Below are 16,166 nucleotides of genomic sequence, written 5' to 3' on the forward strand. Positions count from 1 at the left end.
AAAGCCATATTGCTTCTCTCTCTACCATCTTTCTACTGTCTTCCATGCTCTGTTTCCTAGAATCTTCTCAAATACCTTGACATTGTGACACATCAAAGTAACTCCCCTGTAATTCTAATGTAGTTTCCTGCAACTCTTCATAAAAAAAATTGCACTGTGATTCCCTTTTGCAGTCTTCATGTTTCTTTCTTCCTTTTCATTCTGCTGTCATGTCCTGGAGGAGCCATTACATTATAACAGTGACAGTTGCCCTGACCATCTCCACACTTACTTCATTCACTCCAGGTGCTTTTCCTTCTTTTGCCATCTTGATCACATCCTCTGCTTCTGTCCAGGTTAGATCCATTCTGACATCTTTTGCATTCCCTGGTTCCTCATTTTCCTCTTCTGTGTATCCATCAGCAGTTTAGTAATTCTTCAATATATTCTTTCCATATCTCCTTTATTTCCTGTGCAATTCTCAACTTTCTTGATTCTTTATTGATCATCCTGACATTGCTGATCACACCTCACTACTTAGCCTTAACCATTACATAAAGGAACTTCTTACTCTACTCTTCCATCCATTTTGGCTTCTATCTGGCTACCAGTCTCTTAGCCACCTTCTTCTCAGTTTATTCCTTTCTTGCTTCCTCTGTTTTCTCCTTGAAAATGCTTTGATTTTCATTCCCTCTTCTTCTGAGTGTATTCCTTTCTTGCTTCCTCTGTTGTCTCCTTGAAAGTGCTTTGTTTTTCATTCTACCAGCGCATGTCTATTTGCATCTTTTTTTTTTTTTTTTACCAGTGTTCTTTTGCATATTTTTTTCTGCTGCTTCTAACATTGTTGTTTTGAACAGTCTCAATTGCTACCTTCCTGACTGCATTTCATTTCTTGGTACATAGCTCTTTACTATTTCCTTCTTTTTGAATTTTCTCTTCTGTAAACATCTGCCTTTCTGTCCCCTTTTTCTCTTTAATCTGTCTAGCCATCACTACTAAAAGATGGTGATCACTATCTGGGGCTTCAGAAGGTATTACATTGCATGTGTGACTCACTCTTTGCGTTCTGGTCACATATTATGTACTCTGCCACACATTCACTTGAAAAATAAGGGCTATACCATGTTGCCTTATGGCTTTCTTTTGCTTTAAATTAGATGTTGCCTATGGATGGTCCATTCCTTTTACAAAAGTCTAAAAATTTTTGTTCTTCTTCATTTCTTGTTTTCACCCTTTCTCTCTCAATACTTTCTCATACCCTCCCCTACCCTTCTCTTTCCTTGCCTACATGTTGACTTAAGTAAATTTCCTTTTACGCAACATGAACTATGTGCGAGAATGTATGATAAATTTCTTAAACCACAGAGCGTAAAAATCAACTCCTTGAGGACGACCATCTAGAATAATTTAGAGCCCAGAAGAACAGACATTTACGCCGTTATTAAAAATTTTACTGGCACATTTGTGTGATGTATCTTAAAGTGTAAAGGATCAGCATTATATGTGGAAGCTTAGCTTCTCTTGCAGCTTATTAATCTTAGAGACCAATATTATTTGTGAAAGCTTTGTTTTTCTTCTATCAAAACTATGTGTACTAATTTAAACCATGAACTTTTCTTTCTGTGTGTTCGTGCTACTTAAGAGTGATCTTGCTATTGGTTGACTACACAACTCGTAAAATGAAGAAATGCAGCGTACATGTTGCTGCACATCAAAGATCTTTCCAAAACGTGTTTTTCCCTCTGGGTTTCCTTTTCTAAATTGCCGGAAAATTCTACGTCTGTTTAGAAAACTATAAACATTCTAAGGATTGATAAGTTTTACAGTGCCGAGCAAAGTATACTGTCATTTAACACGGAAAAAGTGTATTTTCATCCGGGAGAAAGTGTATTTTCAACCGGCAAATCCGGGAAAAATCCGGGATTTTTTTTTTCCTTGTCCACGTATACACCCTGACAGAGTTGAGGTGTTGAGCTGGCAAAAGGCACATGCACAAATCTGAAAACATTGCTGAGCTTCCAGTCAATGCTATTCTTCAAAGATAACTAGCAAAAATACTTCTCAAATATGCATTGAATGAATGCCATTACTCCTACCATTACTTTTCTATTATGGTCTTATATGATTGGTTTGTTGGTTGATTCGGGGGAAGGGACCAAACAGCGAGGTCATTGGTCACATCAGATTAGGGAAGGATGGGGAAGGAAGTAAACTGTGCCCTTTCAACATAACCATTCCGGTATTTGCCTGAAGCTATTTAAGGAAATCACGGAAAACCTAAATCAGGATGGCCAGATGCGGGTTTGAACCATCATCCTCCTGAATGCGAGTTCAGTGTGCTAACCACTATGCCACCTCACTCACTCTGGATGACTGAAGTACACTCTAATGAGCTAAAAAATTCCTGCTAATTAATGATTCATCATGCCCCACATACAAGCGTCGTTCAGTAAGTAATGCCCCACTTTTTTTTTTTTCTCAGAACGTATTTATTGGTAGGAGTCAGAATTTGGTGACAATGTACATGAACGTATGTTGTTCATGTCCTATATTTCTGTGTAGTTTCCATCACGTTCTATGGCCGTACACCAATGTTGTGGAAGAGCATGTATTCCCTGCTTGTCCTATAGGCGTAGTCATGTTTTCACTGCACGACTGACACTCTCTTCATCTTCAAAGTGTGTTCCCCATAGAGAATATTTAAGTGGCCCAAAAAGATGGGAGTCCGAGAATGCCAGGTCTGGACTGTAGGGTGGATGAGGCAGTGATGTTCAACCCAATTTGGCGATGTGTTCCCGAGTTCTCAGAAGTGTATGTGGCCGTGCATTATCGTTTGGGAGCAAGATTTCTGCTGGATTCTTGTCTGATTGAACACGATGAAACAGTTCGCACGTTTATTCAGAGTCTTCACATACGCCTCTGAAGTGATGGTTGACCCTCTTGGTGTCACATCCATGAGAATCACGCCATCACAATCCCTGAAGACTGTCACCTTGACTTTTCCAGCAGAGGGAGTTGTCTCGAATTTCTTCTTTTGTGTGTGAATGGGGATGATGCCATTCCATGGACTGCCTTTTTGTTTCTGGTGCAAAATGGTGCACCCAGCTTTCGTCCCCCATCATGATCCATGACAGAAAGGACTCTCCATTGGTCTCAAAATGCTCCAGCCATTCAGATGAAGTGGCCTTTCTTTGAATCTTGTGGTCCACTGTGTGCATTCTTGGAACCCATCGTGAGCACCTCTTTGAATATCTGATAGTCTCAATCATTTCAGATGCAATACCAATGCTGACAGACAACTGTAGAGACATTTGTTGAGTTGTGATGCACCGGTCGGCACGAATAATGGCATCTGCACGATTCAGCAAGTCCGGAGCAGTGGCTGTGACAGGACGTCCCAAGCGTGGCTGATCATGGAGCTCTGTTTCTGTGTTTCCTTAGGCTGTAAGTTTCTTTACTCATCACCCAGCTGTACTCCTATCAACTGCAGCATCGCCATACACTGCACACAACTGGTTGTGGATGTTCACAACGGTTTCTTTTTTTGCACACAAGAATTAAATAATAGCACACTGCTTGTAATATGAGTCGTATGTAGACACCATTTTGATGCACTATGGCTCTGCCATCTGCCAGAATGGTTCAAAACTTCACTGGTGCACAGAACAAACATCAAATATGAAGCACCAACAAGGACGATTGTCTATATATATTAATGATTTGTAAAAAATGTGGGGCATTACTTATTGAACGACCTTTTTACATCCCTCCTTTCATTTATTCTCGAACAAATGGAATTGTTAGTTTGTGAACCAGGTACACTAATGTGCAAAACTTAAGGATGAAAGTAACTTTCGCGTGGTGTGTCACTACCAAGTGACATAGCTCAGTAAAACTTGGGCAATATGCAGAAAGATCTCCTGCAGTTGGTAAAAAAGGCAACTGAAAGAAATAGGCAATGAGATGAACAGAAATTACATTTTATTCAAAGACAATAATTATACTGAAATCACGTCGATTCGTGATGGTCCCCTGGATGGGGCATGGTTTTTGACAGGGTGTGTGATCACCATTGACTGCAGTGCATGCTCTGCAGTGTGTGTCCATGCTGGCTGCAAGGTTAGTAAGGAGTTCTTGTGATAAAATCTTCCATTCCTCCACCAGTGCGGTTGATAACACCTGGACAGTCCTTGTTGCATGTGAATGTGCTGCAATATGTGTTTGTCCAACACATTCCACACATGCTTGAGCAGATTTAAGTGAGGACAGTGGACAGTACTGTCCATTTGTCGAGTAGCCTTTCATTCCAAGAGCTCCACCATTTGGGCATTTCATTGCGGCCACACATTGTCATCTATAAAAAGGAAGTCGTGGCCAAATGCACACCTGAAAAGATGCACATGGAGAAGGAGTACAGTGTCACAATAACTTCGACCAGTGAGTGTACCACAATCAAAGATTTGGAGTCAGTATGACAATGCAATATATGCCTCCCCATGCCACAACTCTTGGACCACCAAAATGATCATGTTCGACAATGCTGGACATATTCACTTACGGCAATAGGTGGGAATACATAATGCACTCAGGCACATTGTCAAAAATGGTGGAGAAATGGAATGCCCTTCCAAAACACAATTGGAATAACCTTCCACACGGCCCAAAACAGAAATCCATTACTACCAACTATATCACTGGAAAAAAAATAATGTTAAACTTGAAAAGGAAATAAAATTTTTGGGGGTCACTATTAGTGATACGCTCACATTGAAAAGGCACATTGATGTTACCAGCAGAAAACTTAGTAAAGTATGCTTCATGATTAGATCAATAAGGAATGTCACTAACACAAATACCCTTACCACAATGTACCATGCACTCTTTCACCCTGTACTTAACTACGGAATCATCTTCTGGGGCCAAAATTCTGAATCAATTAAGATATTCAAACTGCAGAAGAAGATAGTCAGAACAATTATGTTCAAAAAACAAAGAGACACTTGTAAACCATTATTTAAGAAACTAAATATTTTGCCCCTCCCATGCCAATACATACTAGAATTACTATTCTTTACCAGAAAAAGTATCAACAAAATTAGCAAAAATGTGGATTACAACGATTATGACACAAGATCAAAAACCTCTCTAAGACTACTTACCCACTCAACAAAACTGGACAGTGATGATGTCAAGTATATGAGAATAAAATTATATAATCATCTTCCAACTTTTATACAAGAAATCCAAGAAATAAATAAATTCAAACAGACAGTGAAGTCTCTTTTAATAAAAGACTGCTTTTATACCATCCAGGAATATTTGGAATCAAAATTGTCTTAGTGCATGATAATGTAATAAAGCTGAATGTTGTTAAGTCAATTTTGTCACATCATGTAACAATTCTCTGTAAAGCTGTAACTTTAAGTAACATAATTTTGTAGATCATAATGTAACAAAGCTGAATGTTGTTAAGTCAATTTTGTCACATCATGTAACAATTCTCTGTAAAGCTGTAACTTTAAGTAACATAATTTTGTAGATCATGTAAAATAATCATTCTTCTGTGTTCTTGTTTAGTGTTTTAGACTCCTGTAAACTGTATATTTGTATTGACTTATCCCATATCAGTTGTACAAGCCATTGTACTGATTTGATCTACGGGACAAATAATAAATAAATAAATAAAAGAACTCCTTACCAACCTTGTGGCCAGCATGGCAGCACACTGCAGAGCATTTATTGCTGTCTGTGGTGATATCACACCGTATTAAGAACCATGTCTTGCTATTTGTAATGCGGTGACTTTAATTATTTTCTTCGAATAAACTTTCATTTCTGTTCATTTTTATATTTCTTTCAATTACCTTCTGTGCTATACGACAGCAGTCTTTTCTATGTATTATCGGAGTTTCAACAAGCTATGTTAATAGGCAGTGACACATCATGCGAAAACTACTTCTGTTCTTAAGTTTTGCACACTAGTGCTTTTTTTGGTCTCTGCCCACTGAGACACTCTCTGTTGCAGATTGTTGTTTTCAGTGTATTTTATTGCTTGTAATGAAATATGAACGACAGACAATCTGTGATTTCACAATCTGTGATATCACATTCTATGATATCATATTCTATGTTTTCATTTTTGCGTACCCCAGTAATCTCTTTTGGTCTTATATATTTCTTTTTGTGTTCCTGCAATTCATTTGATATCTTTGTGTTAATAAAACAATATGAAAATAGTTGATTGCCGCACAGATTTAATCATGCAAGATGATTAATTCAGTGTCACATGTGGGTGTATTAGGTGTCAGTTACTAACCCACTGAAAATAGAGAGCAGTTGATGCCTGTTACAAACAATAGAAATTTAGTTTTTTTGTGATTGACTCATGAAAAAAGTTCAAAGCCATGGTGTCTATAGCATTCTTAACCTTTTGTTTGTTCTCTGGAAGCAATTCATTGTTGTATACTTTTTACACACCTTTTATGACTTGTTGAGGCTTTTGAGCATTTGAAGATGTACAATGTGAACATTAATTAATGTTTACCCAGGAACTATCTTCTGTATGTTAACATTCTACAGTTGGATTTATCCCACAGCCACATTTCTATACTCTTATTAGTCGGTGGGCTGTGCTCAATTGAACTTCACTTCTGTCATTGCAAGTTTTTTTCTTATGAGTCTTGATCTGCTACTTCCAATGAGATAACTGGTTACAGCTAGGACCCTGTGAACACGCTCTTTGTCATGTACAAACCAGCACCGTATATGAATCCATGCCAAACAATAACTTGTCATCGTTGTCTCATTTATAATCTCTCTTTTCAAGAGTATGCATTATTCTTCTTGAGTTTGTCTGCTTTAGTGTCAGAGAAAAGAGCATTCAATACTGATAATTTTAGAAAATGTGAAAGTTTTTTGAATTATTTTATTGATGAATGATTTTCAATTTCCATGTTAAAAACTTTTTTGTTTTTTAATAAGCAAATGTTTATAGTTTTGACAAAACCAAATAAATACAAATGTTTCAGCTTAGGTGGTGGTACATTCCTGGGACTTTGCTGCTTACTGACAGGCTGTAATTCTTTTGAGGAAGCCATTGAACTTGCAACTGGTGGAGACAACACACAAGTGGACAAACTTGTGAGAGATATTTATGGTGGAGATTATGACAGGTTTGGACTCCCTGGAGACCTTGTTGCTAGCAGGTGATTTCAACTGAAGCATAATTGAGCAATTTCTATCCTTTTTTAAAAAAATCAGATAGCACATGAGTTCACAAAAATCTGCTGGGTAAAATGTTTGGACAACTAATTTTTTAGTTTCATTGGGGATCTTGCTGGTATTTGTCTTTCAATCTTTTGTGGAAATGCTGACTGTCACACATGTGAATATATGATTCCCCCCCCCCCCCCCCCTTTGTTTCTATATAATTGCCTGTGATATTATTGCTTTAAAAATGATCATGCATTTTAAAGTAAATCTTAAATTCCCTTTTTTTACACTTTTTAAAATTTCTCTTGTGTAAATCCAGTCAAATTAATGCTGTTTAAAGTACAAAGATTAACATGAGTCCGTGTTTTATGGGCTGTGCTTCACTGACTGACTTACCTGAGTATGCCTCATGGCCCAACTCAAATTTTTGATATGCCTGTACTTCTCTTGTAGTTGCTGAATATTCAAAGAATCATTATTAATAAACTCTCTCGAGGGAAAAGATATGCTGCAGAATAGAGTAACCACAGTTTCTACATTGACATATATCTCCCTCTTTCCTTTGATCTTTGGAGTGAGGAATAAATGACTCTGCAGGCTCTCTAACATCTTTTATCTCATTCTCATGATACCTACATGATATATTTGATGGAAGCAACTGAATTGTTGCAGTGTAAGTACTGCATCTCTAGAGGGAGAATGGTGACATCCTTCATAAAATTCTTATTAGGGTTGTCTGAGCATTTCTGCTACACTTTTGTAAGAGTAGTAACAATCTGATGTTGTTGTCTGCTGTCAGGTGTACTTGATAAGGTATCCAAGCAATGGAATAGTACTTCAAAACATATTGTACTAAGTCTTGTATATATTTGATCCAATGTATTCACCACACTTACACCAAACCATCCTGACAAATGAAGTCTTCCATTTGCCTTCCCCAATACAGATTTGATATACTGATTTGTAATTCACATCATCAGGCTCATACTCACCTCAGTTTCTGATCTCTAGTAACAACCAAGAAACATGAATATTTTTCAGTAGCATTTTTTGTGTGTCAGGTTTTTATACAATATATTTGAATAAATTATTGAAATATGCTCAGCAAATCATAAGTTGTCAGTTCTAGATTTTAGTTCTAGAGTAAATGTTTGTTATCTACGCAAACCCAACGGATTCTCTGCCAAAGATACAGTTACATGTAAACGATGTAATTTATGTTTTCTTCACAGTTTCGGTCATATGAACTCCAAAGAGAGGCGTGCTAATGTGTCAAAACAGGATCTAGCTCGAGCTACTCTGGTAACAATAACAAATAACATTGGCTCCATTGCTCGTATGTGTGCAGTTAATGAGAAGATAGATAAGGTAATGAAATTGGACTCATACATTATGTAAATCAGACAGAACAAACTAATGATGGAGATCATATATATTAAATTTTTTTATTTCTTCTTTCCAGGTAGTCTTTGTTGGCAATTTCTTGAGGGTAAACCCTATATCTATGAAATTGCTAGCACATGCTATGGATTACTGGTCAAATGGGACTCTAAAAGCACTCTTTCTGGAGCATGAGGTATTCTCATTACAGTATTTACCTTGATCATTTTCTTCTCAGTTTTACTTTTACTTTTTCTTTACTGCTATGAAAGATATTATATTAAGATGTTTGGTATTTCCTTCATGATTGATTGAGACACTATTATACCATCCTTTTTGTGAAATAGGGCAGTAATGAAGTTGAGCAGCATGTTGCCTTGCTTTAGACTAATTATAAAGAATACAATTTATTTAATTTAAGTGGATGATTTGCCATGTAAAAGTATTTATGTAAAATTGTTATACATATACATTGTTGTTTGTAGGATTTACACAGTCAGCCATTTTCGTTGTAGGACACATCTTTAAATATAAGTACAACAGTATGAATGACTGAATCTCCCTGTTGAAATATGCTGGTTTTTTGTGTGGTGCCACTTTCCCACCATACCTTCTCCTAATACTCTGTATGTAGTTAAAACAATGTAACAAAAACACCACAAATGGTCACTGTGGTGATAATCAAATTTTAGTGGGTTCCAGGTTCAATCCCAGCCACTGCTTAAATTTTGAGCAAAAGGCTTCAGCAATGCAGCCAGAAACTTCTGGTCTGAGGATTCCCCTTTGTTCTTCTAGTGGCCTGATTTAGGGGAGTGGAGGAGTGGACAGAGATTCAGGACACCCTCTTGCCCTTGAGATGGGAAACTGCCCCTGAAGGGTGAAAGAATCAGCAGTGATCAACATCATGAGGATGTGGCCGGTAACTGAAAAAGTGTCATGGTGACCAATCCAAATGGCAAATGGGAGTGAGTTGGAGGAGAGTAACCATGTAAAAAAGATGGAATAACCAGTGAAAGAGTCGTAGCGAGGAATGTCAGAAGTCTGGTTGTAGTTGGGAAAATGCAAAGGCTCAGTCTAGATATAGAGGGTTCAGTGAAGGGAAATGGAAAAAAAAGATATGGATTTCTGATCAGATGACTATAGGATAGTATCAACAGCAGCAGAAAATGGGGCGATGGAAGTAGGTTTCATTCGGAGTAGAATAGTAGGGAAAATAGTGAGATACTGTGAAAAATTCACTGATACCATTATTCCAACAAATAATTGAGGGCATTGGTTTAAGGCTACTCTTGGATGAAAATAAGAGAAGAAATCATGATGGGCCACGTCAGCAGTCAGAAGACTGGTGGGGGAGAGGGGGGGGGGGAAGAAAAGAAAAGAAATATCACATTGTCCACATGGGTGTGAATAGGGGGAAGCTGTGCACTTTACACGTGTAAAGTGAAAGCAGCTGGTACACAAGGACCTGAGGATTGATGAAATCATTTAATTTTTTGTTTTCTTTAGTGTACTTTATGTGATTTTAATTAAATGGTAGAAATTAAAAAATGACATAATATTATGTTGTGTTTTGTTATTGTTCTGATCATCAGTTTTAATATTGGTTTGATGTAGCTCTCCATGCTAGTGCAAAATTTCATTGCCAACAAGGCTGCATTCCAGAAAATACATTTGGAAGAGACTGCAAAACATTTAAGTTTATAGTAGACATTAACAAATTCCTCTTGTTTCAGAAATGTATTTCTTGCTGTTGCCAGTTTTCATTTTACCTTCCCTACTTTGGCCATCATCATTTAACATTGCTGTCCAAATAAGAAAACTCATCTACTACTTGCAGTGTCTCATTTGCTAATCCAATTCCCTCTCAATTGCCTGATTTACTTTAAATGCATTCCATTATCCCTATTTTACTGTCGTCGATATTCATAGGAATGGCGCTTTTGTGTCGTGTACAAAAACACTCTGGAATAGGCAGCTCACCAGGTGTATGCTACAATGTTTGAGTCCGTAACTCATATACAGACAAAATCTACTCTCATCACTGAAGACAAAAGAGTACTCTTACACTCTGCAGACTCTTTAACGACACCAGAGCAGCCATGCTTAGTGGTGTTGTGGTATCAGTGGAATCCTGGCCAGAGGCAGATGTGATATTAATCATGCTTTAAGCAGGCGGTATCCAGTGGTCCCTGATGGCACAGCAGGTGTAACATGTGCCTGGATTTTGTCTCTGAATGATCAGTCAGCCATCACTGCACACACAGTGTGATGGTCTTGATATGCTGACTTACAGAGCTTTTGAGGTTTTACAGTGCCCAGCATGTGCAGCAATCTGCTAATATGACGTTCCAGCTTCCCACAGACCTACAATGCAACCTTGTTCAAATGGCTGAAGCTGTTCAGTAGGAGTATGTACTCTTTTCTGCAGCATGGTTGTACCCTCGAACGAATGTTGCAACATTGTTCACCTCTAAACTCAGCACATGTTCACCTCTAAACACACCACATGTTCACCTCTAAACTCACCACATGTTCACCTCTAAACTCACCACAGTTACTGTCTGCAGAGTCAAAATAGAGGGTGCATAGATGGCTGTGACAAATAAATCCCTAATACTATGAGGTGTACAACTTTGCTTCCGCCATTTTTTCCCCAACATTTGATGCTTTAATGAAACAAATTGCTTACACATGTATCATTCAAAGTATTTTGCTTACACATGTATCATTCAAAGTATTTTCCATCGGTGGCCAGTATTTTCTCCCATCTTTCGGGCAGTGTACAAATCCTGTGTCAAAAAAATTGTTCATCTTCACGAATCGATCCAATTTGTGGCTTCTTCATGAGATCGGAAGCATTGGTCAGCCTGGCCATGCGCCATTGATCTAAACAGGTGATAGTCAGAGGAAGCAATGTGTGGAGAATACGACGGGTGGGGTAGGACTTCTCATTTTAATATTTCCAAGTACATTTTGACCTCTTTTGCAACATGGGGTCGAGCAAATCACTTTATCGTGCCTCTTGCTGTATTGCGGCAATTTGTCTTTTAATGCTCTGCTCAAATGCATTAATTGCGTTCGATAATGAGCACCTGTGATTGTTTCACTTGTTTTAACACCTCATAGTACACAACGCTGATCTGGTCCCACCAAATGCAGAGCATGATCTTGGAGCCATGAATATTCGGTTTGGCTGTCAACGTGGAAGCATGGCTGGGATATCCCCATAATTTTTTGCATTTAGGATTATTGTAATGAATCCATTTTTTGTTCCTGGTCACAATGCAATGCAGATATCCCCTCCGTTTTGCCTCTGAAGCAACTGTTCACAAACACACAAACACCATTCATCGTCTCTTGATTTCAGCTCACATGGGACCCAAGTCCCTTCTTTCTGAATCATGCTCATAGTCTTGAGACATTTTGAAATGGCTTGCTGTGTCACTCCCACTAATTGTGCCAATTCTTCTTGAGTTAGACGCGACTCTTCACTCACCAATGTCTCCAATTCTGCATCTTCAAAAACATCCTCTCTTCCACCACTATCCCAGTCTACGATGTTAAAATCACCGTTCTTGAAGCATTGAAACCACTCACGACATGTTGTTTCACTAATAGCATCCTTACCATACATACTTGAGAGCATTCAATGAGACTCAGCTGCTATTTTCTTCATATTGAAACAAAAAAGTGACACCTGCCCCAAATGACGAGAATTAGGCTCATAAACTGACATTTTCAATCAAGAACAACTATATGACACAGACACAAATCAACTAATGTCTGAATGAGGTTATGTTGACCGAGGTCCAAGCTAGCTGCCAGATGTCTGCAATCTGTTTCTTTCGACCACTACGTACAGTTGTCACCACATGTCGGCAAACAGCGGAAACAAAATTGTACACCTTTTGCAACCCCTCAGTATGTACATATTATGCCTGGTGCCACTGAACACAGTCTTGAGGGTGTGGCGTCCCCCCCCCCCTGCCTCCCCTCCCCTCCTCCTGGGCAGTGTATTTTTCATTCCTCACTCCTTTCTCAGTCACTCCTTACCTTTCAAGTCCTTTGACTCATAACTGCTGTCTGGCTTTTGTACTAGTTGTAAATAACTTTTTCCTGCCATCTTCAAAATTTCAAAGAGTGTAGACCAGTCAATATTGCCAAAAGCTTTTTTTCTAAATGTACAAATTCTATAAATGTAGGTTCGCCTTTCTTCAACCTGTCTTTAAGATAAATTGCAGGATCATTATTGCCTCAAATATTTGTACATTTCTTCGGAACCCAAACAGATCTTTCCCAAGGTCTTGATCTACCAATCTTCCAATTTTTCTCTAAATAATTCTTGCCAACATTTTGTAACTATGACTTATTAAAAAAATGATTTGGTAGGCTTATACTTGTCAGCACTTACCTTTTTTGGAATTTGAATTATTACAGTCTTCCTAAAGTCTGAGCGTGTTTTACCTGTGCCACATATCTTGCACACTAGGTGGAATAATCTTGTCATAACTGTCTCTCTCAAGGATATTGATAATTCTGAGGGAATGCTGTCTACTCCATGGGGATTGTTTCCACCTATGTCTTTAGTGTTCTGTCAAATTCTTCTGCCAGTATCGTGCCTCTTGTTTCATCTTCATTTTTTGTGTTGTCTCTTTCAAGTTTCTCAAGTTTGTTCTCCATATGTAGACCCTCTACATACCCCTTCCACCTTTCAGATTTCCCTTCATTTCTTAGTACTGGCTTGCCATCAGAGCTCTTTATACTCATACAGTTGCTTATCTTTTCTCAAAAGGTCCCTTTAATCTTCCTATAGGCATCGTTTATTTTTCCCGTAGTTATGCGTGCTTCTGTGACCTTGCATTTGCCACCTAGTAATTCCTTCTTAGCCAATTTGCACTTTCTGTCGATCTCATTTTTTTAGATGCCTGCAGAGTCTTTCACCTGTGTCATTTTCTGCATTTTTATATTTTCTCGCTTCATCATTTAAATTCTTGTGACCTATCCAACGATTTCTGCTATACTCTCGTTCTATCTGTTAATCCTTTGCTGCCTCCACTATTTCATTGTTCAAAGCTACCAGTTCATTTTCAGTCGTATTCCTTTTCCCTATTTCAGTCCAACATTGCCTAATGCTCATTTGTGTTGTGAACAAAAAAGTTGCACTGTATAACTTTGTATGTAATTATTTTATTACCTTTTTGTCTTTTTTAGGGTTATTTTGGTGCTGTTGGCTGCCTTCTGCAATTTGACAACAAGATCAGCTGAGCATTGTTTTCTGCTAGGCTAAAAGAAGCACAAGCATTCCTGTGATGTATGGAGACTACACTCCCCCTAAAATATTCCAGAAACTTAGTCTTAAGTTATATAAAATATATGTAAATACCTGATATTATAATTGCCCGAGTGATATGGAGAAACTTGTTATTCTCCTTTACTGCCAGAGTATTGCGGCTTTGTATAATTATTGCACATACAAAATGAACCACGCACTATATTTTTTCAGTGCTAATGTACATTCGATAGTTAAAAATTGGGGTTTTGTAGAACTATATTACCAATACAATAATAACTGTCGTGTTTATAGTTATCATTGCAGTTTATTGTCATTTCTGTAACAGTGTCCAGAGCACATAACAAAAGCATTTTCTGCATTATGATTGTAGTTTTGTATACCTTATAATACTGTACAATGTCAGTGGAATCCATTGTTCGCATAATCGAACTCCTTAACTTCTCATTTTGAGAATAGAAACACCAGTTGTTGATGGAAGTTACTACAAATGTTAAGCAGTATTTATTTTATCTGTGTGACTGTTATTCAGTGAATGCCACATTATTTTTATGGGAGTTAGGGTATTTAAAATATATATTGTGGTGATACCATATTTCGAAATATTGTTGCTTTCATGTAATGATGCAGGTTCATATTTTTATTGTACAGTAATAGTGTTCTTACTTAGTGTGTTATAAATATCTTGTACAACCTCCCACATAATTTCTCCATTGTTTTTATGCAAAGCCTCTTTTTTAAAATTTTGAGACTTCGAATGTATACGTTGTAAATGTCTGTTAAACTTTGTCCTATTTATTGATTGTTTATGGGAGATGTATTCAGCATCAAAGTATGCATTAGAGTGTAACCCAATATATTTGTAAATATTATATGGAATATGAATGGTTTTGTTTATATTTTTATGTAAAGTTTTGTATAAATCTTTTATTGTTGAAATATAATTTATTGTTATTTAATTTTTTTCATTTTTTATATGATTCATGCCATATTAATGCTTTGCAGTCTTTAATGCAGACTCAGGACATCTCCATGCCCTCACATTTTAATTGCCACTGCCTGGGTAGCAAACACGCCACAGAGAATGCGTGAATTTCTTTGTGGAAACAGTGAGGCCTCTGACCAACAATTAAGGCATACGTTAAAACAAAAAGTGCACTTCCATTCAAATATATTTACACAAGCATTACATGTAGAATTTTGTGTAACTTTTTTAAAAAAATCTTCCAGGTGGGTTGTTTACAATGCCATTTCACTCAAATTGCTTACAAATGAATCACCATCATCAAAATCATTGTCACCCTTACTTTCACTAAGACATTCCTCTAAAAGAAACATCACTCATTTCCGACTACTGAATGTTTATTGGCTGGCGACTGAAGTCACCCAATAGCCAGTGCCACCACAGCACACTAACACATATAAAATGAGCTCCCCTAATAGATTGGTGCAAAGTGTGGGTGAAAGTATTTTGTGAAGTGCTTAAAATATACTTTTCATGCAAATGATGTGCTATGACAGCAATTTCACACGGAAATAGAACAAGAGTTTTGTGATAGCACATTTTAAAGACTTTCATGTTCAAATCTGACATGATACAGTTGCAACGACTACATTTGCTACTTGTGTATATACTTTGCACTGCAAACACCATGCATCGTAGATCATAGAGATTGGCAGCTGTGATAGAGGGCATGAAGTGAAATTGTAGCATTTGAGATTTCTTCCAAATTTACTTTTTGCACAATGTATTGAAATTCACTGAGCTGGCTCGTAATAAGCTTGTAATGTCAATTGGGGAAGTAAACTTATTTTTTTTCACTTCCCTGCTTCTATCATGAAGCCTAAAATAACACTTTAACAGTGGTGAGTATGTGAAGTGCGGCTCATAGGAAAAGCATTAAACAATAATGACAATGGTGAGAAAATGTGTTGTTAAGCAGATGTCCTTATTTATGCTTATAGCTGCCATGATGTTTTCGGTTTAATTCAACATGTTCATCAATTTTTGCTTTTTTTCTGGGTGAGCAAAAAGGATGATTTCGCAAAAACACACATTTTGAAAGTATAATTTGTGTTTATAGCATGTCAGAAAACAGCTCGATTACCTTGTACCCAGATATCAATTTCAATTTTTTAAATGAGTTTTTCTTGCTATTATACAGCTGCTATTTTTTAAAAAAAAACATACGAAATTCATTACCACAAATTACTGTATAAGTATTGTATTGTACATTTAATTTCTTTCACTTACACAGATTTGGAGAGGAGTGCGATTTTTAATCATTTATGCTATCTACATGTG

At 37.3% G+C, this 16,166-nt stretch overlaps 1 protein-coding gene across 8 annotated transcripts in view; it reads left to right on the forward strand.

Annotated features, from left to right (window-relative positions):
* Window positions 1-14,820, forward strand: part of LOC126357156 (pantothenate kinase 3) — a 137,134-nt gene extending 122,314 nt beyond the window's left edge. For all 8 annotated transcript variants that reach the window (XM_050007430.1, XM_050007432.1, XM_050007428.1 and 5 more), the window contains 4 exons: window positions 7,008-7,184; window positions 8,424-8,559; window positions 8,654-8,767; window positions 13,783-14,820. In XM_050007430.1, the coding sequence (XP_049863387.1) occupies window positions 7,008-7,184; window positions 8,424-8,559; window positions 8,654-8,767; window positions 13,783-13,836 (481 nt within the window). In that variant the 3' untranslated portion in view covers window positions 13,837-14,820. The remainder of the gene's footprint in view (window positions 1-7,007; window positions 7,185-8,423; window positions 8,560-8,653; window positions 8,768-13,782) is intronic.
* The last annotated feature ends 1,346 nt before the right edge of the window (window positions 14,821-16,166 follow it).

Source organism: Schistocerca gregaria, chromosome 1 (genome assembly GCF_023897955.1).
Source record: "Schistocerca gregaria isolate iqSchGreg1 chromosome 1, iqSchGreg1.2, whole genome shotgun sequence".
In the NCBI taxonomy this organism is placed as follows: domain Eukaryota; kingdom Metazoa; phylum Arthropoda; class Insecta; order Orthoptera; family Acrididae; genus Schistocerca; species Schistocerca gregaria.